This window comes from Sciurus carolinensis, chromosome 15 (assembly GCF_902686445.1).
Source record: "Sciurus carolinensis chromosome 15, mSciCar1.2, whole genome shotgun sequence".
NCBI classification, from domain to species: domain Eukaryota; kingdom Metazoa; phylum Chordata; class Mammalia; order Rodentia; family Sciuridae; genus Sciurus; species Sciurus carolinensis.
The window spans coordinates 54,570,470-54,587,862 of NC_062227.1; the positions used below are offsets into that span (position 1 = coordinate 54,570,470).

Sequence of the window (17,393 nt, forward strand, 5' to 3'; positions counted from 1 at the left end):
CCAACAAAGGACTCATGCATAGATGTAAAGAATTCACACCAATAAATAAGAAAATAGAGACCACATATGCAATAATTTCTTTAAAAGATAATCGTGCACTTACCATAAAAATCTAAAAAATCCACTTTTAGACATTGACCCAAAAGAAATGAAAACATGTCTGCACAAAGCTCTATGAACACAATGTTCACAGTGACCTTGCTCCTGATGGACCCAACCTGCAACCTAAAGGTCCATCTGCAGGTGAATGGATGAACAAACCACAGTGTGTCCCCACAACAGACACACTCAGCAGTGAGAAGGAATGGACGCTGGCAGGCTCAGACAGACAAGTCCCAAGCACATTATGTTGAACTAAAGTCAGTCCAAGATGCTGCGTTCTTTATAATACCATTTACACGAAACTCTATAAAAGACTAATCTGATGTATTGGGACAGTGGTGCTTGGGATTAGGAGCAGAGAACTTTTGTGAATAGTCTCTGCATCAATTTGCTAGTGGTCACATGGGTGTGATGCTAACCAGATGGGACACTTAAAATAGAGGCACTTTATAAGTAAATGATACTTCAATAAAGTTGAAATGTGGACAAAAGACAAACAGACATGTCACTAAAGAGGATATCCCAATGGTCAACAAATGTAAGGAAACATGGTCCCAGTGACTTGGGAGGCTGAGGCAGGAGAATCACAAGTTCAAAGCCAGCCTCAGCAATTTAGTGAGGCCCTATGCCACTTAGCAAGACCCTGTTTCAAAAAATTAAAACATAAAAAGGGCTGAGAATGTGGGCTCAGTGGTAAAGCACCCCTGGGTTCAATCCCCAGCACACACACACACACACAAAATGCTCAGCACCATTATTTACCAGGGAAAAACAAATTAAATTACAATAATATACCACCATATGCCCACAGAATGGCTAAAATTAAGACTGACGACATCAAGTATTGGCAAGAACGCGGAGCTCCTGTCACCCTCAGTCACAGAGGTGGGTGTGTGCGTCTGCGCCAGACCCGGTCGATAAACACACACTCACCCATGACCTAGCAGTTCCGTTTTCAGTTACAAATCCTAGAGAAATGAGTGTGTGTGTCCATCAAAGATGTGAACAAGATTCACAGCAGCTTTGCTCATTATAGCAAAATAACTGGAAACAGTCCAAATGCCCATCAACAAGAGAACTGTTAAATAAGTGGGGATGTATTTATGAAACACAGCTGTGCTCACCAACCAGCTGAATGATGTGCCACAACAGGGATGAACCTCTTGGGTGTGATGCTGGGTGCAAGAGAAGATAGAAGCAGAAAAGTTACGCCGTATGATCCCAGTTATATGAAGTTCAAGAACAGGAAAAAAAAAAAAAAAAACTAATCTATGAGGATAGACTCGGGAGAGTTGTTAGCTCTGGAAAGGGTGTGAAGGTGTTTTGTGGGGGCTGGAAATGGTCTGTACCCTAATCTGAGCAGTGGCCACACAGCCTGTCCATGTGTAAAATTCATCTCTCTGTATCTCTATGATTTTTTGCACTGTGTAGACATTATTCTTCAATATAAAAATGCAATTTAAAAGATTCAATTCAGTGAGCCGAAGAACAATCTGTGGAAGTTGGATATCTTGTGGAAAACACAGAATTCTATTTGGCTCTGGAAGGGAGGACCCCAACTAATAAGCACACAGGACTGCCAAGGGCGTCACGCTGCTCTGAGCAGAAGCCTGGCATGGCACGTAGGAGGGGCTCAGGAATTACCTAGATGACGATTACCTGGAGCAAAAAATGAATGATGGCAATGATCAGTGGAATGAATGAGAACAACAGAACCAAGCTAACCAGGATTGGAATCCCAGTTCTATCATTACTGGCATGTAGTTCAACTGAATTTCCTACTAAGACTCACCTTCCTCCTCTCTGAAGTAGGGACAATATTTTCCTTGAAAGATTGTGGTAAAGATTAATGTTTATAGCAGCTCAATTCACAATAGCTAGATTGTGGAACCAACCTAGATGCCCTTCAAAAGATGAATGGATAAAGAAACTGTGGTATATACATACAATGGAATATTACTCAGCCATAAAGGAGAATAATATTATGGTTTCTGCATATAAATGGATGGAATTGGAGAATATCATGCTAAGTGAAATAAACCAATTTCAAAAAAACCAAAGGCCAAATGTTTTCCCTCATAAGTGGATGATGATACATAATGGGGGCGGGGAGAGGGGCAGTAAGAGAAGAATAGAGGAACTTTAGATTACGTAGAGGGAAATGAGGGGGGTATGAAAAATGGTGGAATGAGAGAGACATCACTACCCTATGTACATGTATGATTACACGAATGGTGTGAATCGACATCATGCACAACCATAGAAACGAAATGATGTACCCCGTTTATGTGCAATAAATCAAAAGGCAGTCTGTAAATATTTTTTTTAAAAATTTAAAGATTAAATTAAATAAAACAAGGTTCTCTATATTCAGACTCATTGACTTGGCACTTCCACCCTTGAGAATTTATTTTATAGACTCTCGTGCTGGGAACTGCTGCCCTCGGAGCATTGAGGGAGCTCTGCCCCTCCTCGAGCTGACAGAGAACAGTGTAGCCAAAAGCTGGCCCAAGAAACAGAGAAGGAATGCCCAGGCCTCTCTCCTGACCCTTCTTCCTCCTTATCACATTCATCAGGACTCCATGGGACACTAGATCCCAGAGCTCACAGGGAGTGGGAGAACCGTCATTCCACCACCTAGAGGGTGACAGTCACTGTGTAGCTGGAGTTCAGCGTGTAATTACCAGTAGCATCAGCCACACTTTCCACCAGGGCCCTGCAGCAGGCCAGAGAGTCTGTGGGTCTCTTTAAATATCCATGTGGCACCCACCCCAGCTTGATCTTCTTCAACTAGTTTACTATAGCCACAATTGGCAGGTTGTCCAATTTTAGCAGCCAGACCAGCTAAATTCAAATCTCAACTCTGATCAGCTGTGCGATCTTGGGAAAGTGACTTAACCTCTCTGTGCCTCAGGATCCTGACTTTAATGACGCAACCTGCCTCACTGTATTGTTAGGAAGATGAAATGGGTTCACAAGCCTGATGTGCTTAGCATGTGCTTGGTGCACAGTGCATTATTCTATTCAGCAGCACCGTGAGATGAGAGAAGGACTCGCCTTGGAAAAGGATGTTTGAAGTTCTTGTCCTCTGTCCCACTTGTGACCTTGCTCAAGTCACTTAATTCTCAGAGCCACAGTCCTCAGCCTGTTAATGGGACTATCACACCTGCCCTGACTGTTCTCAGGGATCCTGAGGATCAGACGTGGGAGTGGATGTGAAAGGACTTCAGGTCAGGGACATGTGGACACAGCGAGGCACACAGAACCGCGCACAGGTGGGTGCCGACTGAGAGGGCCGGGGATGTTCTCACGAGCAGCCAGGTGCACGGGCCCGAGGGCGCCTGCCCTGGGGATGCCGCCCCATCTCCCAGCCCATTCCCACACTGCCCAGCGGAGCACATGCGCCCGGAGGCCGCGAGCCTCACTTTTCTAGACCCTTCCTTCTTCTAGGACCCCGGGAGATGCCCAGGGCACCACACGGGGAAGGGGCCTCGCCCGAGCCACGGCTGAGACCACCGTGTCTAAGCCGGTTCTGGGTGAGGAACCCTAAAGGCAGCGCGGGACCCCACGTGGTGGCGTTCCGGGCGGCTGCGGCCACCAACCCAGGTGCAACTGTGGAACCTTGAAGACCGGGAGTGACCAGGGAGCCCCGCCTCTCCCGGCCGCGGCGGGCAACAGCCTCCCCCCGACTCTGGGCACGGAATGAGGGGTCAGCCTTCCTCCCCAAGACGGCCCTTTATGGCCCAAGCCATTCAGGGCACTCTGCCCAACGCAGCCCACACCTGGGGTCGGGCTGGAGCGTTCCTCCGGGGCGCTCGGGAACTGGAGGTTCCCGTCGATTCTGTCCCCTTAGAACCCTGCTTGCGGGCACCTGGAACCCCGCGAGCGCAGCCGCGAGCGAGCGCGCAGGACGCACCCCTGGCCTTGTAGTACTCGTGCTCCAGCTCCTCCTCGTCGTCCTCCGAGGCGTAGCTCCGCAGCTCCTCCTCGTACAGGCCCAGGAAATCGATGTCTTTCTTTCTCTTCTTCTTCTTCTGGGGCATCATTGTGCCGGCCGCCGCTTCCTGGCAGGTCCAGGCTCACGTGCTCTCCACCTGAGGCCTAGATCCTGAGCCGCAGAACCACCGTCCCTCCTCCTGTGGCTTCCAGTCTGGGTGGGCCAGAGCCACTTGTCTTCCCTGGGTCTTGTCTCAAAGCCCCTTTCTCCTGTCTGGCCTCTGAGACCACCCCAGTACTTTCTTTGCTCTTCCTGTCCCCGTCCCCTCCCTCCAACAGCCTCTCCACTCAGCACCTGCCCCTGGGTTCTCCGTGAGCCTCCTCACTTATTTATGCAGATGAGATGGGCTGTCCTCCTTCCTCCCTGCTCCTCCCCTGCCAGTCCCCACTTCACGGAGACTCAGATGACAGGTATAACTTGGCATCTGTTTCCTCCCTGGCCTCACAGCTGAGAGCCACCTGAGACCCCTCCAGACCACTCCAAGGGCAAGCAGGGTCCTCCCCACTGACTACCCCGCTCCTAGCCTGGGCTAGGGGGCCTGGAACATCACCCCAGGGTCAGGGGCCTCTTGAGGAGGCAGACCCGGAGCAAGCCACACTCCCGGCTCAGTTTCCCTTCATTATTCATGACCTGCGATCAGCTTACTCAGCCCACAGGATTCTTACTGGATCCTTCTTTCTGCTTCCTTCTCCTCAAGGTTGCTGGCTTCTGGAAGTGTCTCTTCTGCAGGGGAGACAGGTTGCACCTTACAATCTCTTAGCCCACAAAGCAGCTACTAAGTCATGAGTTAGTGGCACTGTGGGGCCAGAGCCCCGGACCCTGGGGAAGCCCACATAACCTCAGGGGACCCTCAGCAGTGCTCCAACACCAGCCTCTGCCTTACTGAGAACACTTAGTTTACCCATGTTAATTCCTAGAGTTTCAGAGACCCCTCCCCACCCCAGTCATCAAGAAAAGTTCTCTTCCTTGCTTATGATTTTATTAAGGCACCTGAGACTTTATTACAATTCTTACAATCCAAATCATAAGATTCATTTTGAAATGCAAGAAAATTTCAATTCACTTGAAACTGTCCTTTCAGCATGAGGTTGCCAGACAGAATGGAGCCCCATACAACTTCCTGGCTGTGTGGCCTGGGACAAGGCTGCTGTTTTCCCATCTATAAAAGGGGCATGAGGACCCTCTGGTGTTATACAGCACTGGAAGAAAGCTCTTCAGTAATCAGAAGCCTCCAGAAGACACCAGAGATTAATGTATGTCCCACACACCTGCCCCAGACAGGATGTTTGTGTGTCTCTCTCCTGGTTTATATGTTGAATATTAGCAAATGACAATTCCTATATCAAGGTGGACATTAGGCGGCAGGGCATTTGGGAGGTGATTAGGTCACAAGGGTGGAGCCCTCTTGAGTAGGATTAGTGCCTTCTGGAAGCATCGCATGCAATTCTGTACTCTAGGCCAAAGGAGCGAAGCAGGGATTTCAGAGGGAAGGAGAGACATTCACGAATAGATGGAGGGACATCTGAGCAGCAGTTAGCACTCAATTCTTTCCAAGCCTGGGGCAGCTTGGTTCCCGCCCTGCTTGTTGGAGCCATCCAGCTCCCCCACCAGTGGGGCGGGGGTGATCAATCCCACCTCCTCCCCTTCTCTGCTGAGGGACCGCCCTGGACTCAGCTCCAAATCTACCAGAGGAACAGGAATGAAGTTTAATGGTGGGTGACGTGCGCCCCCTGCTGGCACCATATGGTTTGACCTCAAGGACCTTGAAGATTACTAGGAAATGACTAGAAAAATCATTTTGCATGATGATCTGTTAGGAGAAATACTAGAATTTTCACTCTTAATGAGGTCTCATTCAGATAAAAATGTTATGTTTATTGGAATTTTTTTCAAATAATTGAAACGAATCTTTTTGAGGAATCCCCTGGCCTTTGAACACATGCTTAAGGAGGTAGGATTTGAGTCAATACATCGACAGGGACATGGAGCAGCTGGAATTCACACTGCCGTGGGAGTGTGTGATGACCCAGGCACCTGGGGAAGGAGCAGCACTGTCTTACACAGCTAAACAAACACTCCTTGCACAACCCAGAAATAAAGTCCATTCCTGGTCATTTGCCTAAGGGAAATGACAATGATTGGCGTGTGAATGTTCATAGAAGCTTTATTCACAATAGCCTGGAACTGGAGACAACTCAGATGCCCATCAACCGGCCATTGTGTAACCAAATCAAGTCCATCTATGCAGAGGAAGACTTCTCAGCAATCTAAAGGAAGTAAGAGGACATGCTCTGACCTGGGTGGATCTCAAAAGCATTATGCTAACTGAAAGAAACCAGGCAGAAAAAGCACATGCTGAAGATGGTGTTTACATTCTCCAAAAGAAAACCAGAGGATCGGAAAACAGGCCAGGGGTGCACGGGGGCTGGCTTCAGGAAGGAATGGACTGTCAGGGAGCACGAGGAAGCACCGAATGGCTTCAGAAACAGGACCCGGGCTGCACCTGTCTCACGTGTCCTGCTCACCTGCTGCCGTTCCACGTCCACATGACCACCTATCTGACCAGCCCATGATGCAGGCCTGACATTGGCCCAATCCTCCCCAGGCGCTCTGGCTGTGAAAGTATGCCCAGACCCACCGCTCACCCCAGGCAGGGCCAAGGGCCAGATCCGAGGACAGGCAGAAGGAGGCCTCAATGTCACCGCATCCTCCCTCTAGACCTAGTGTGGAGCCCTGGACAGTGCAGGGGTCGCCATGGCTAGCGCTGACTCTTGCATTCCCAGCAGTTTCTATGGACTGAAAAAACACAAAGGACACTCAGGGTGATGACTGGGACCCAAACTTCTGATAGCAGAAGAGGAGGGTTAATCCCACCGACTGTTTGCACGTGTGCATGCATGCACACCCACCCAGGCACGCACATGCAAAATGACCTTGCTGGTCCAGCTCCTCCTCCTTCGAGTATATTCTACTGCTGAATGGCGACCGTCATATCACTCTCCAGCTCCGAACTTCACTTACTCTGCAGCGCAACTCATTTTTATCAACCAAGGTTCTGAATTGCAAGCAACAGAAGCCAACACTGGCTATTAAAGTTTAAATTTTTTTATTTAAAAGTTGGTAAGGGAAGAGTGGGAGAAAAATCTTTGCCAATCATACTTCAGATAGAGCACTAATCTCCAGAATCTATAAAGAACTCAAAAAACTCTACACCAAGAATGCAAATAATCCAATCGACAAATGGGCTACGGAAATGAATAGATACTTCACAGAAGAAGATCTACAAGCAATCAACAAACATATGGAAAAATGTTCAACATCTCTAATAATAAGAGAAATGCAAATCAAAACCACCCTAAGATTCCATCTCACCCCAATTAGAATGGCAATTATCAAGAATACAAGCAACAACAGGTGTTGGCGAGGATGTGGGGAGAAAGGTACACTCATACATTGCTGGTGGGGCTGCAAACTAGTGCAGCCACTCTGGAAAGCAGTGTGGAGATTCCTTAGAAAACTTGGAATGGAACCACCATTTGACCCAGCTATCCCACTTCTTGGCCTATACCCAAAGGACTTAAAATCAGCATACTACAGAGATACAGCCACATCAATGTTCATAGCTGCTCAGTTCACAATAGCCGGATTGTGGAACCAACCTAGATGTCCTTCAATTGATGAATGGATAAAGAAACTGTGGTATATATATACACAACAGAATATTACTCAGCCATAAAGAATGATAAAATTATGGCATTTGCAGACAAATGGATGAAATTGGAGAATATCATGCTAAGTGAGATAAGCCAATCTCAAAAAACCAAAGGGCAAATGATATCGCTAATAAGTGGATGATGACACATAATGGGGGGTGGGAGGGGTTAGTGTTAGGGTTAGAGTTAGGGTTAGGGAGGGGGGCAAGAATGGAGGAAGGAAGGACTGTATAGAGGGAAAAGAGGGGTGGGAGGGGTGGGGGGAAAGGAAAAAATAACAGAATGAATCAAACACCATTACCCTATGTAAATGTATGATTACACAAATGGTATGCCTTTACGCCATGTACAAACAGAGAAACAACATGTATCCCATTTGTTTACAATAAAAAAAATAAATAAATAAATAAAAAATAAAAGTTGGTAAGGGAGACCTTAGGATTTTTCTGAGTTCTAAGAACTATACTTAGAGGATGCGCCTTGGAGATGATGCTTGGAATTGCATGTCTGGTGAGGACCCCACTGCCACCAGAGCTGAGCCCTAGAGCTGTGGTTTATGTCCCGAAGCTCCAGCATGAGCTGCTGCTGCCCCTGCTGCTACCACCCTTTCCAGAATGGTCCCTGCTGCCTTCTGCCAATCAGCCTGAGGCCTGCACGTTCGATTGGTTGAGTCTGTCCTGTACACACACCCTTGCTAGAAAGGAGACTGGGAAAGGGCTTCTTTGGCATTTCCAGTTCCTACATGAGGAGCTGATCTCGTCTCTGAGGAGAAGAGGATCAGGATGCTGGGTTGCCAAAAGAATAACAAATGTCCAATGCATGAACAGAATCCTAGCTCCCCAAACAAATAGCAGCGGCCCTCTGTGCCCTGACTCAACCTCCCTTTTCAGAAAGTCACACTGGGTAACCTGAAGACATGCCTGTTTGCTAAACATGACTGCTGCAAGCCTCAGTTCACTTGGTTTTCAGAGATTTTGCAAGTATTTTTCTGTCAGTCAGCTTGTGCTATGTAACAAGCAGCCGCCCAAATCGGAATGGCATAAGCATTAGTTCTCCCTGTCTGGGACTGGGTTAGGTGACTCATCCCTGCTGTCCTTGCCTGCCATCTCTGCATCAAGCTATAGGACTGGTGGGCCTTTGCAAGGGCAGCTCTGCTCTGCACGGATTCAAGCTGGGCTGGGCGGAAGGAGCAGCAGCCTCCCAGGGAAAGCACTTCCCATTCTGCGATGGAAGTGCAAGGGGCGGGGTGGCCACCCTGACAGTGCAACACATTAGAGGTCTTCACTTGCACCCCTTCTGCGAACATCCTTCCACCAAACAAAGCAACACGCATGGCCAAGGCCAGTGTTGCAGGGAGAGAAAGTGTGACCTGCCTTTGTAGGTGGGTCTGGAGAATGACACAGTAAAGGCTGGATGGGCACACTGCAAGGGATGGAGAATGGGACAGTAATCCAATCTGCCCCCATTGCCATCTCGTCCCCCAGATTGCTGCTCCTTCCAGTCAAGTCCTGTACGCCCCCAGCACCTGGCCCAGAAGGAGCAGGACTCTCAAGAAAGAGTATGAGAATGAGCACCCACAGTGGGACGTGGGAAGTGGGTAAGGAGCATGTAGAAACCCAAGACCCAGTGCACGGCCTGGCTGCTCTGCCTCCCACCGCTGGCTCCCTGCCCACCACGTGCCCCTGACCTCTCACTCAAGGTAATCAGCGGGTCTGGGGTCTCACAGGGAGCCATCTTCTGTTCTGGGAGAGGCAGGGAATGTGGTATCCTGAGGTTGGTGTCCTTCCTGGGTCATTAAGACATGTGTCCCACCGTCGCCTTGGGCAACTTCCCTGGCTAGCTCCAACGCCCAGAGTATTAGGAAAGCAGGCCTTGACCACTCTGTCTCCTCCAATCCACTCTGCTCAGCAGTCAGAGGGATTTTATCTAAAAATCAATCAGATCGTGTCATTCCGCAGTTTATGTGCGCCTATGGCTTCCTGTGCGCTTAGAATAAAGCCCTAGCCCCTCTGATCCTAACCCCACAGGCTCTCCCTGCTCTCTCAGCCCTCCAACCACACTGGCTCCCTCTTGCCGCATTCCCCCGAGTCTGACTCTTCTCCCTGAATCGCTCACTGCCCTGATCAAAAGCACACCCAGTCACGCCACTGTCCAGGGCGAACACCTTCCATCACGGGTTGGGAATCTACGCCTCCCACCTCTTGGGCCAGGCCCGCGCCCCCTGGTGGTCATGCTGTGCATATCTCCCCTTCACAAGGGCCAGCCTCTCTGGGCGCTCCTGCCAGAAGCACTTTTCCTGCCAATTGACATTCACTCCCTGGTTACCCCATTTGCTAGAAAACAAATGATCAATTCCTTCGCCACGTTTACAAGGCAACCCCCCCCAAACCTGAATTTTAAACTCCTTCATTGCCTGCTGATGTCATCTGACGGGCTGGGGAGTTCCGGCGCTTAATCCAAGACCCGGCCAATGGTCCTGCCCCTGACCCGCCCACTTGCTCTTACTTGGCGATTGCACGTGGCCCATTGCTTTGAAATGACTTCTGGACCCAGTACATCAAGTGTACCTTTATTTTTGCTCGGTCAGGTAGTTTAGAAGTTCTGCAGGCGTCACAAGTGACAAACACTGTCTTTTTTTTTTTTTTTTTTTTTTTTTGCAGTGCTGGGGATTGAACCGAGGACCTTGTGCTTGAAAGGCAAGCACTCTACCAACTGAGCTACATCCCCAGCCCCCAACACTGTCTTGATTCAGTATGGGGACTGCACAGATCCCACAGGAGCCCACACTGGACCCTCAGCCAACTGGGACTTCTCCACACCTCCTCCCCAGATGGCTGTGGTGGCTGCTGCTACTGCTGCGTGTGGGGAGGTGGCAGTTAGCTTCTATCTGCTGGCCCCCTACTCTTGGTAGCTGCATGTTCTGACATACACCCCCCCGCCCCGCCTGTCCCCTGCCACAGACCTGGGCCACTCTCAAGAGGACTTCACGTACTCCTAAGGACAGCAGTGATGTTTAAAGTCTTTGGTGGGGATGCTCGTGGGTTTGCTCCCAGGCTTCCCTCTTTAGCCCTCAGAGAGAAGAAGAGACCCTTACTAGATGGAGACTTGAACCTACGAGCATGACCAGCCATGTTTGTCCTTTTAGGGATGAACAAAACCTCCAGCATGTGCTTGTATCAGATCAACCAGAACAAAACTTCATCGGTTTAAAGGGCACCAGACGCAGACCTACACCTGTGCCCATAACTGATGGATGGCTGGACTGCTTAATCAAGGAACATTCTAGTCAGATGTGGTGGAGCACCCCTGTAATCCCGACAGCTGGGGAGGCTGAGGCAGGAGGATTGCGAGTTCAAGGTCAGCCTCAGCAAAAGTGAGACCCTAGCCAACTCAGTGAGACCCTGTCTCTAAATAAAATACAAAATAGGGCTGGGGATGTGGCCCAGTGGTACAGTACCCCTGAGTTCAATCCCTGATACCCCACCTCCAAAAAAAGAAGAAATGTTCTAGACCCCAAATATCAAATGATTGACATTGGGATTTTGTTTTCACAAAATCTTGCCTGGAAACCTAAACCGAAAAAGCATGTATCTAATCAGAGAGCTCAACTGTGAGCAAGTCACTCATCTTCTCTTCTGTGAGAGGGAGGAATGTCCACACCCTGCCTTTGGGGTGTTCTTTTAGTCAGTTTTTTTTTTTTTTTTTTTTTTTTTTTTGCTGCTGTGACTAAAAGAACTGACCCGAACAATGTTAGGGGAGGAAAGGTTTATTTGAGGGCTCACAGTTTCAGAGGTCTTAGTCCATAGAAGGCTGGCTCCATTCCTCAGGGCTCAAGGTAAGGAAGGATATCCTGATGCAAGAGTGTGGCAGAGGGAAGCAGCTCACATGGGGACCAGAAAACAGAGAGAGACTCCACTCTCCAGATGCAAAATATATACCCCAAAGCCCCACCTCCAGTGAACCATTTCCTCCAGCCACACCCACCTGCCTCCAGTTGCCACTCAGTTAGTCCCATCAGGGATGAATTTATTGATTAGGTTAAGGCTATAACCCAATCATTTCTCCTCCAAACCTTCCTGCATTGTCTCACACGCGAATTTTCGGGGGACACCACATCTAAACCATAACAGGTGTATAAACCTTTGTTTTGCTGTCCTTTAGTAAATCTTTGCTCATACCTTGATTTCAATGCATCCTGAAATTCTTTTCAGCAGTGTGAATTTTAAATGTAAAGTTTAATTTGAAAATAAGATATTTTACCTATTTTTACAAGGTGCTTTATATATTATTGATTTGTAAAAACATACAAATTAAAACATTAATATGTTTAAATAAAACCTATTTTACATTTTACCTAAAAAAAAAAAGAACATGCCCAGGTTGAGTTGAGGTCACACTGCCTCCTTAGAAAGGCCTCCTCAGAACCCTGTCAGCTGGTACTCTGACCAGTTCCTTGGAACAGGCAAGCCCTAATGCCACCTCTGCCCCAGAAGTGACCCCCACAGCCTCCCCTGCCAAAGTTTCCTCATCCTGACAGGTCACCCTCTTCAGCAAACACCTTTTTAAATGACCCCTGACTGACCTTCCTACCACATGACCTTAGCACCAGGTTTCACGCCTCTTGACCCTACATGAGACCATCATGCCGTCTTCTGCAAGAGCGGGGCTCCAGTGCTGTGGGATCCCATCGCTGCTCTCTGGTGGCCCACAGGAGGCCCTCTCTCTAGGCCTGGAGACAGGCAGCAGTGATGACATCCCCTCCCTCCACCCCGGTGGGGGTGCTCACAGTGCTGCTCTCCCCATGAAATCCTCTCGCATCAGCACTGACTCCATCAACTCGGCCACCCCATTTATATCTTTGCCCTGTGATAAGAGCCCAAGACCAGCAGGACTGGTTTCTGTTGATCTGTCTGAACGTGTAGGTGGCCTAGCACGTCTTGGGGGAAACGGCACTCACTACCTTGGCTGAAACTGCCACGAGCTCTCCGCCCCAGCAAGCCATCTCACCCTGGAGGCACGTGTCAGACTTCTGTGCCTGCACTAACAAAGGCCCCTGTCCCTGTCCTGCCCGTGTACCTCTGTTGATGGGTCTGCTTTTCCCATTTGTCTTCTCGAGAGCTCTTGGCCCTTCCCTACCACCCCATCCCCAGGTCACCCATCACCCCAGTCCTTGGCACCACCCCATCCCCAGGTCACCCATCACCCCAGTCCTTGGCACCACCCCATCCCCAGGTCACCCATCACCCCAGTCCTTGCCACCAGCAGGAGCCTCCTAACTGGTCTCCCTTCAGGCACTCTGGTCCCCGCTATCCCGCGCTCCTCGCTGAAGCCAGAGTGAGCTCTATCAGTGCAACCTGATCACATTGCCCCTTCAAGGACTATTCTCTGAGATCAAAATCAACATTGTTAATGTGGCCACCTAGTCCCCACAGAGTCCTACTCTGTCCATCTCTTCCTCTTCATCTCCCACCATGTTCGTCTCCTTCCCAGGGCCCCGGACTCTCTCCCAGTGAAGGCCCTGGATGTAGGTAGCGGTCCTCTGCAGGGAGCTCTCCATGGTCCTTGATCCCCGGTCAGAGAAAGCCTTTCCCCGCCCTTGTGGCTCCTTTATAGCACAGGTTATAATTAAATGTTAGCTGGGAGATTTGTTGATTACCTCATTTCTCAGGTCAGTCTCTACATTCTGTGAGTGGTGACATGTGCATTGGCTCACTGTTATGTTCCAGTTCCTCAGGGAGCCTGGCCCAATACAGGGGCACAGAAAATACTTGTTAAATGAATGAAGTGGCAAACAGCATGAACTTGATGAATGATGTGAGGTAAATAGGCAAACGACATTCATACATACGTTCATTCAAAAATATTTATGGTAGTCCCCCTTCTTCTTCTGGAAGATCTTCAGCTCTTTTTCCTACTATGATACAGTAGAAGACAGTGGCCAGGTCTCAGGGAGGACCCTCACATAGTATTTAGGTTCCAGTTTTAGGTTCAGGGTTTAGCACTTATAATTAGAAAAATGAAGCATGTAAACATCTTACAGCTGTCATTATAATCATCTTGGGGAGGAAATAAATGGTCTCCCTTTGAGAAAATTCCTTTGGAAGGTGGCAGGTGGCAGGTAAGCTGAGACCCAGGCTCAGCAGGAGACCAGCACTCCAGAGAATGCTTAAACAGCTGTGGGGAGGAAATGGCAGGACTGTGTTCTACTGTTGAGAGGAAGTGGGGAGAGGAGGACCAGCAGGCAAAGAAGGAAGCCAGGGCAGGAGGGGTAGGCGGGGCCGGGCCACAGGAGTGCCACAGGGCAGCGGCTGGCGTCAGGACGGACTTCACTGGAGGTCCCCTGTTTGGAAGTGGTTTCCCTCCTTCCCCTGTCATCTCACCACACTCTGGAACCCCTGTTGTGACCATTGGTACCAAAGAAAGAGCTATGTCTGACATCTGGATGGTCAACAGATCTAAAGCAGAAACGGCCCCAGAGCAGAGGGGCCCGAACACCATCAGCCCCTGGGAGTGTCACGAGGAAGGCTCCCAAGGTTCCAAAGGCGCAGCTGTGGGGAACACAAGCCATCTTGTCTGCATCTCTGGAGGCAGGCAGACCCTGCCCAGGCAGTCTGCCCCATAAAGTAAGTTTCTATATATATGAAATTCTGTTATAAGAGCACTGAAGGAGACTGTTTTTTTTTTTTTTTTATTTTTGTGCTGCTGGAGATTGAACCCAGGGCCTTGCACACTCTAGGAAAGTGCTCTACTTCCGAATTACACTCCCAACCTACTGTCATCCTTTATAAGAGGGTTATAAGTGCTTGGGTGCCTTTGAGGTGACCCAGGACCTTGATGGAGTCATTTTGCTCAGAGAGAGACAGGTCTGCAGAGCGGCAGGATCTGGATCCAGGTATGAGCACATCTCTAATCTCACCTGCTCCAGGCAGCTCCAGCCCCGGGGACACTCCCTCCCCCTACTGACCTCTCCCCAGGTCCCTGCACACCTATTAGGCTGTCGATTCAGCAGTCCACCTGAGTTTTCTTCTGGTCTTTGAACTCGTCCTGAGTCCACCTCCTCCCTTGATTAGATTGCCACTTCTGCCAGACAAACGCAGGTCTCCTGATCTTCAGGTACCCCCTACATTGCCCAAAGATGTGCACAGGTGGCCATGAGCCCCTGGGGATACCTCGCAACCTCCTCAAAGTGGGCTGTGCTATTATCAGCCCAATCCAGCCTAATGTGCACACATGTGCGCGCGCGCACACACACACACACACACACACACACACAGCAGAGTCTTTGCTAGATGAACCATTTGTTTTTATTGGGTAGAAATTGAGGGTCTTTCCAACCCAGTGAAAGACACAGAGTACCCTGATGATGTTTTTGGGTCTAGGGTTCCACCCATCACTGCAGAATCACACGCAGCTAGAATTATAGTTTGTAGGAACCAACACTTCCAAAGCCACATTTGCATAAAGATAGGCCAGCGCTACAGGGCCCTCCTCCCCCAAGTCTCAGAATGGCTCAGCGTTTCTGTCCAGGGCCAGGGGGAGCAAATCAATGGGACAAGAGAGGGGCTTCTGACACCAAAGGCGGTTCTCCCACATCCCAGCAAAGGCCACCTCGGGCCTCCCTTTCCTTCTCCAGTGGGGCAGGCTCCCTGGAGGACGGTGCAGCGTGGCTTGGCTCCTGAAGAGGACAGCAGAGAAGGCTGGAGAAGGAACCAAAGAAGGCAGCTGGGAGGTGAAGTCACTGCCACCCACTGGGGCCTCTGGAAAACACATCACGCCCGACTGAAGCCACTCCAGGTTCAGGGATGGGCACTGGCCCCAGGGCAAGCTCTTCCCCCGCTCCTTGGCTGATGCCTGCATCTGTCCTGGCTGCATCTGGGGAGGAGGTGGCAGGGGACTGACTCCAGATGAACTCTGAGCAGACCACTCTCTGCTTACTGGGATGAAGTGCTCACTTTGTTTAAAAAAATAAAATAAAATAAACATACGCACATTTCACACTTCAGAAAATACTGCACTGTAGGAGCATTATGGCTTTCTATGGTGATGTCAAGCTGGTCAAGGAAGGGAATCTGCAGGCCATCAAGCTTCTGCCACTTCCCTAAATCATGTGCAGAGTGTGGGGAAGACTGGCCACCTCACAGAGAGACCTTGGACAGAGGGACTTGCTCAAAAGTCAGCCACTGTGAGGGTCGAGCATCCCCCTGGATAAGTATTTAAGATTGACTCCCAGGGGGACTGGCAGGAGCACCAATTGGCACCTGCCAGCCTCCTCCCAAAGAGCCAGAGCAGCAGGACACTGGCAAGGACTCCCTCCACACTGCCACTTGGCTCAGGCACCAAGTACCGCTGCTGCCCCACTGTCCCCACCAGGTACAGACACCCCGTGCTGCTGGTTCTGGTGCCCTGGGCTTTGCCCAAGGCCCCTCACACAGATGCTGGGCAGGCTGTGAGGCCAGGGGTAAAGCCCACAGCAGGACCAAATAACCCCAGCAGGAAGAAGAGGCTAACTCAGGGGGATGGCGCTCTGGAGCACTGGCCACCTTGGAAAACCTTGGCCACCCAACAGGAGACCTCCACTGCCAATCCCCGTGACCTGGGGCACACCACCACCATCTTCCTGGGCCCAGGTAGGGTTGTTACCATCTTCCCTATCCTCCTCCCAGGGTGCGGAGAAGCCCAGTGAGAAAATGGTGGACATGTTGGGAAAGTAGAAGTGTCTCCCCGCGGGGAAAAGGGTAGTATTCTTAAATTCAGAAATTAAGCCAGGTCTGAGTTGCTGCCAAGCCAGCCCTGCTCCCCAGCGAGGTCCTGACCCCTTCTCCATGTGCATCTTAAGAGGATGCTGCAAGCAGAGCTGGAGGTGCAGGACGAGGGTGTTCTGGCCACAGCACGGACCACGCTGCAAGGTCCCTTGAGGTGGGAAGGTGGAAGGGGTGGTCTCTCCTCCCACCTGTCCTTTTTCCCTGGAGGAGAGGTAGCAGGAGAGAATCGCTGAAGTCAAAGGGGCAGAAGAGGGTCTCCCAACTCAGGCATCACCAGATAATGGACCATTTTACTTAAATGAACTTCTCCATAATGGGGGGCTGATCTCTGAAGCACCAAGACTTCTTTGAGTGTGATTTGAGTTTCGGGGGATTAAAATCATTCCAAGGTGGAAAAGATGCCTCCTCACCTTCTTAGTGACAGTTTGCTGATCGTTGTTTGAAGGTTCAGAAGTCTCTGCCTGGCTGTGATGTCACACAGCGCAGTGAGCTAAAACACCCTCTGCCCTTGGGCTTACTGCCACCTACATGCCTTGGATGGCTTGTGGCTTCTGAGATGCGTGGATCCCATCTTATGATGCCTTCACTGTTGACCTGTGAGCTGACACTTCAGGTTACATCTAGCATCTGCTATCCTTCCGTTAGCTTGCTTTATTACTAAAAACTAGAACCAAGTTCACTAGAATTGAATTTGAAATTATAGCGAAGATCATAAGGTTTGGCTGTTTGCAAACTGGCTTTTGACACAGTTTTATGGCATCTCATTCATTCATCATCCTTCATTCGAGTCCTCAGTGACCTGGGAACTTGCTGATAAGT

At 49.9% G+C, this 17,393-nt stretch overlaps 1 protein-coding gene across 3 annotated transcripts in view; it reads right to left on the reverse strand.

Annotated features, from left to right (window-relative positions):
- Loxhd1 (lipoxygenase homology PLAT domains 1) overlaps window positions 1–4,148 on the reverse strand; it is a 143,983-nt gene extending 139,835 nt beyond the window's left edge. For all 3 annotated transcript variants that reach the window (XM_047526740.1, XM_047526739.1, XM_047526737.1), the window contains exon 1: window positions 4,019–4,148. In XM_047526740.1, coding sequence (XP_047382696.1) covers window positions 4,019–4,148 — 130 coding nt within the window. The remainder of the gene's footprint in view (window positions 1–4,018) is intronic.
- Between the last annotated feature and the right edge of the window lie 13,245 nt (window positions 4,149–17,393).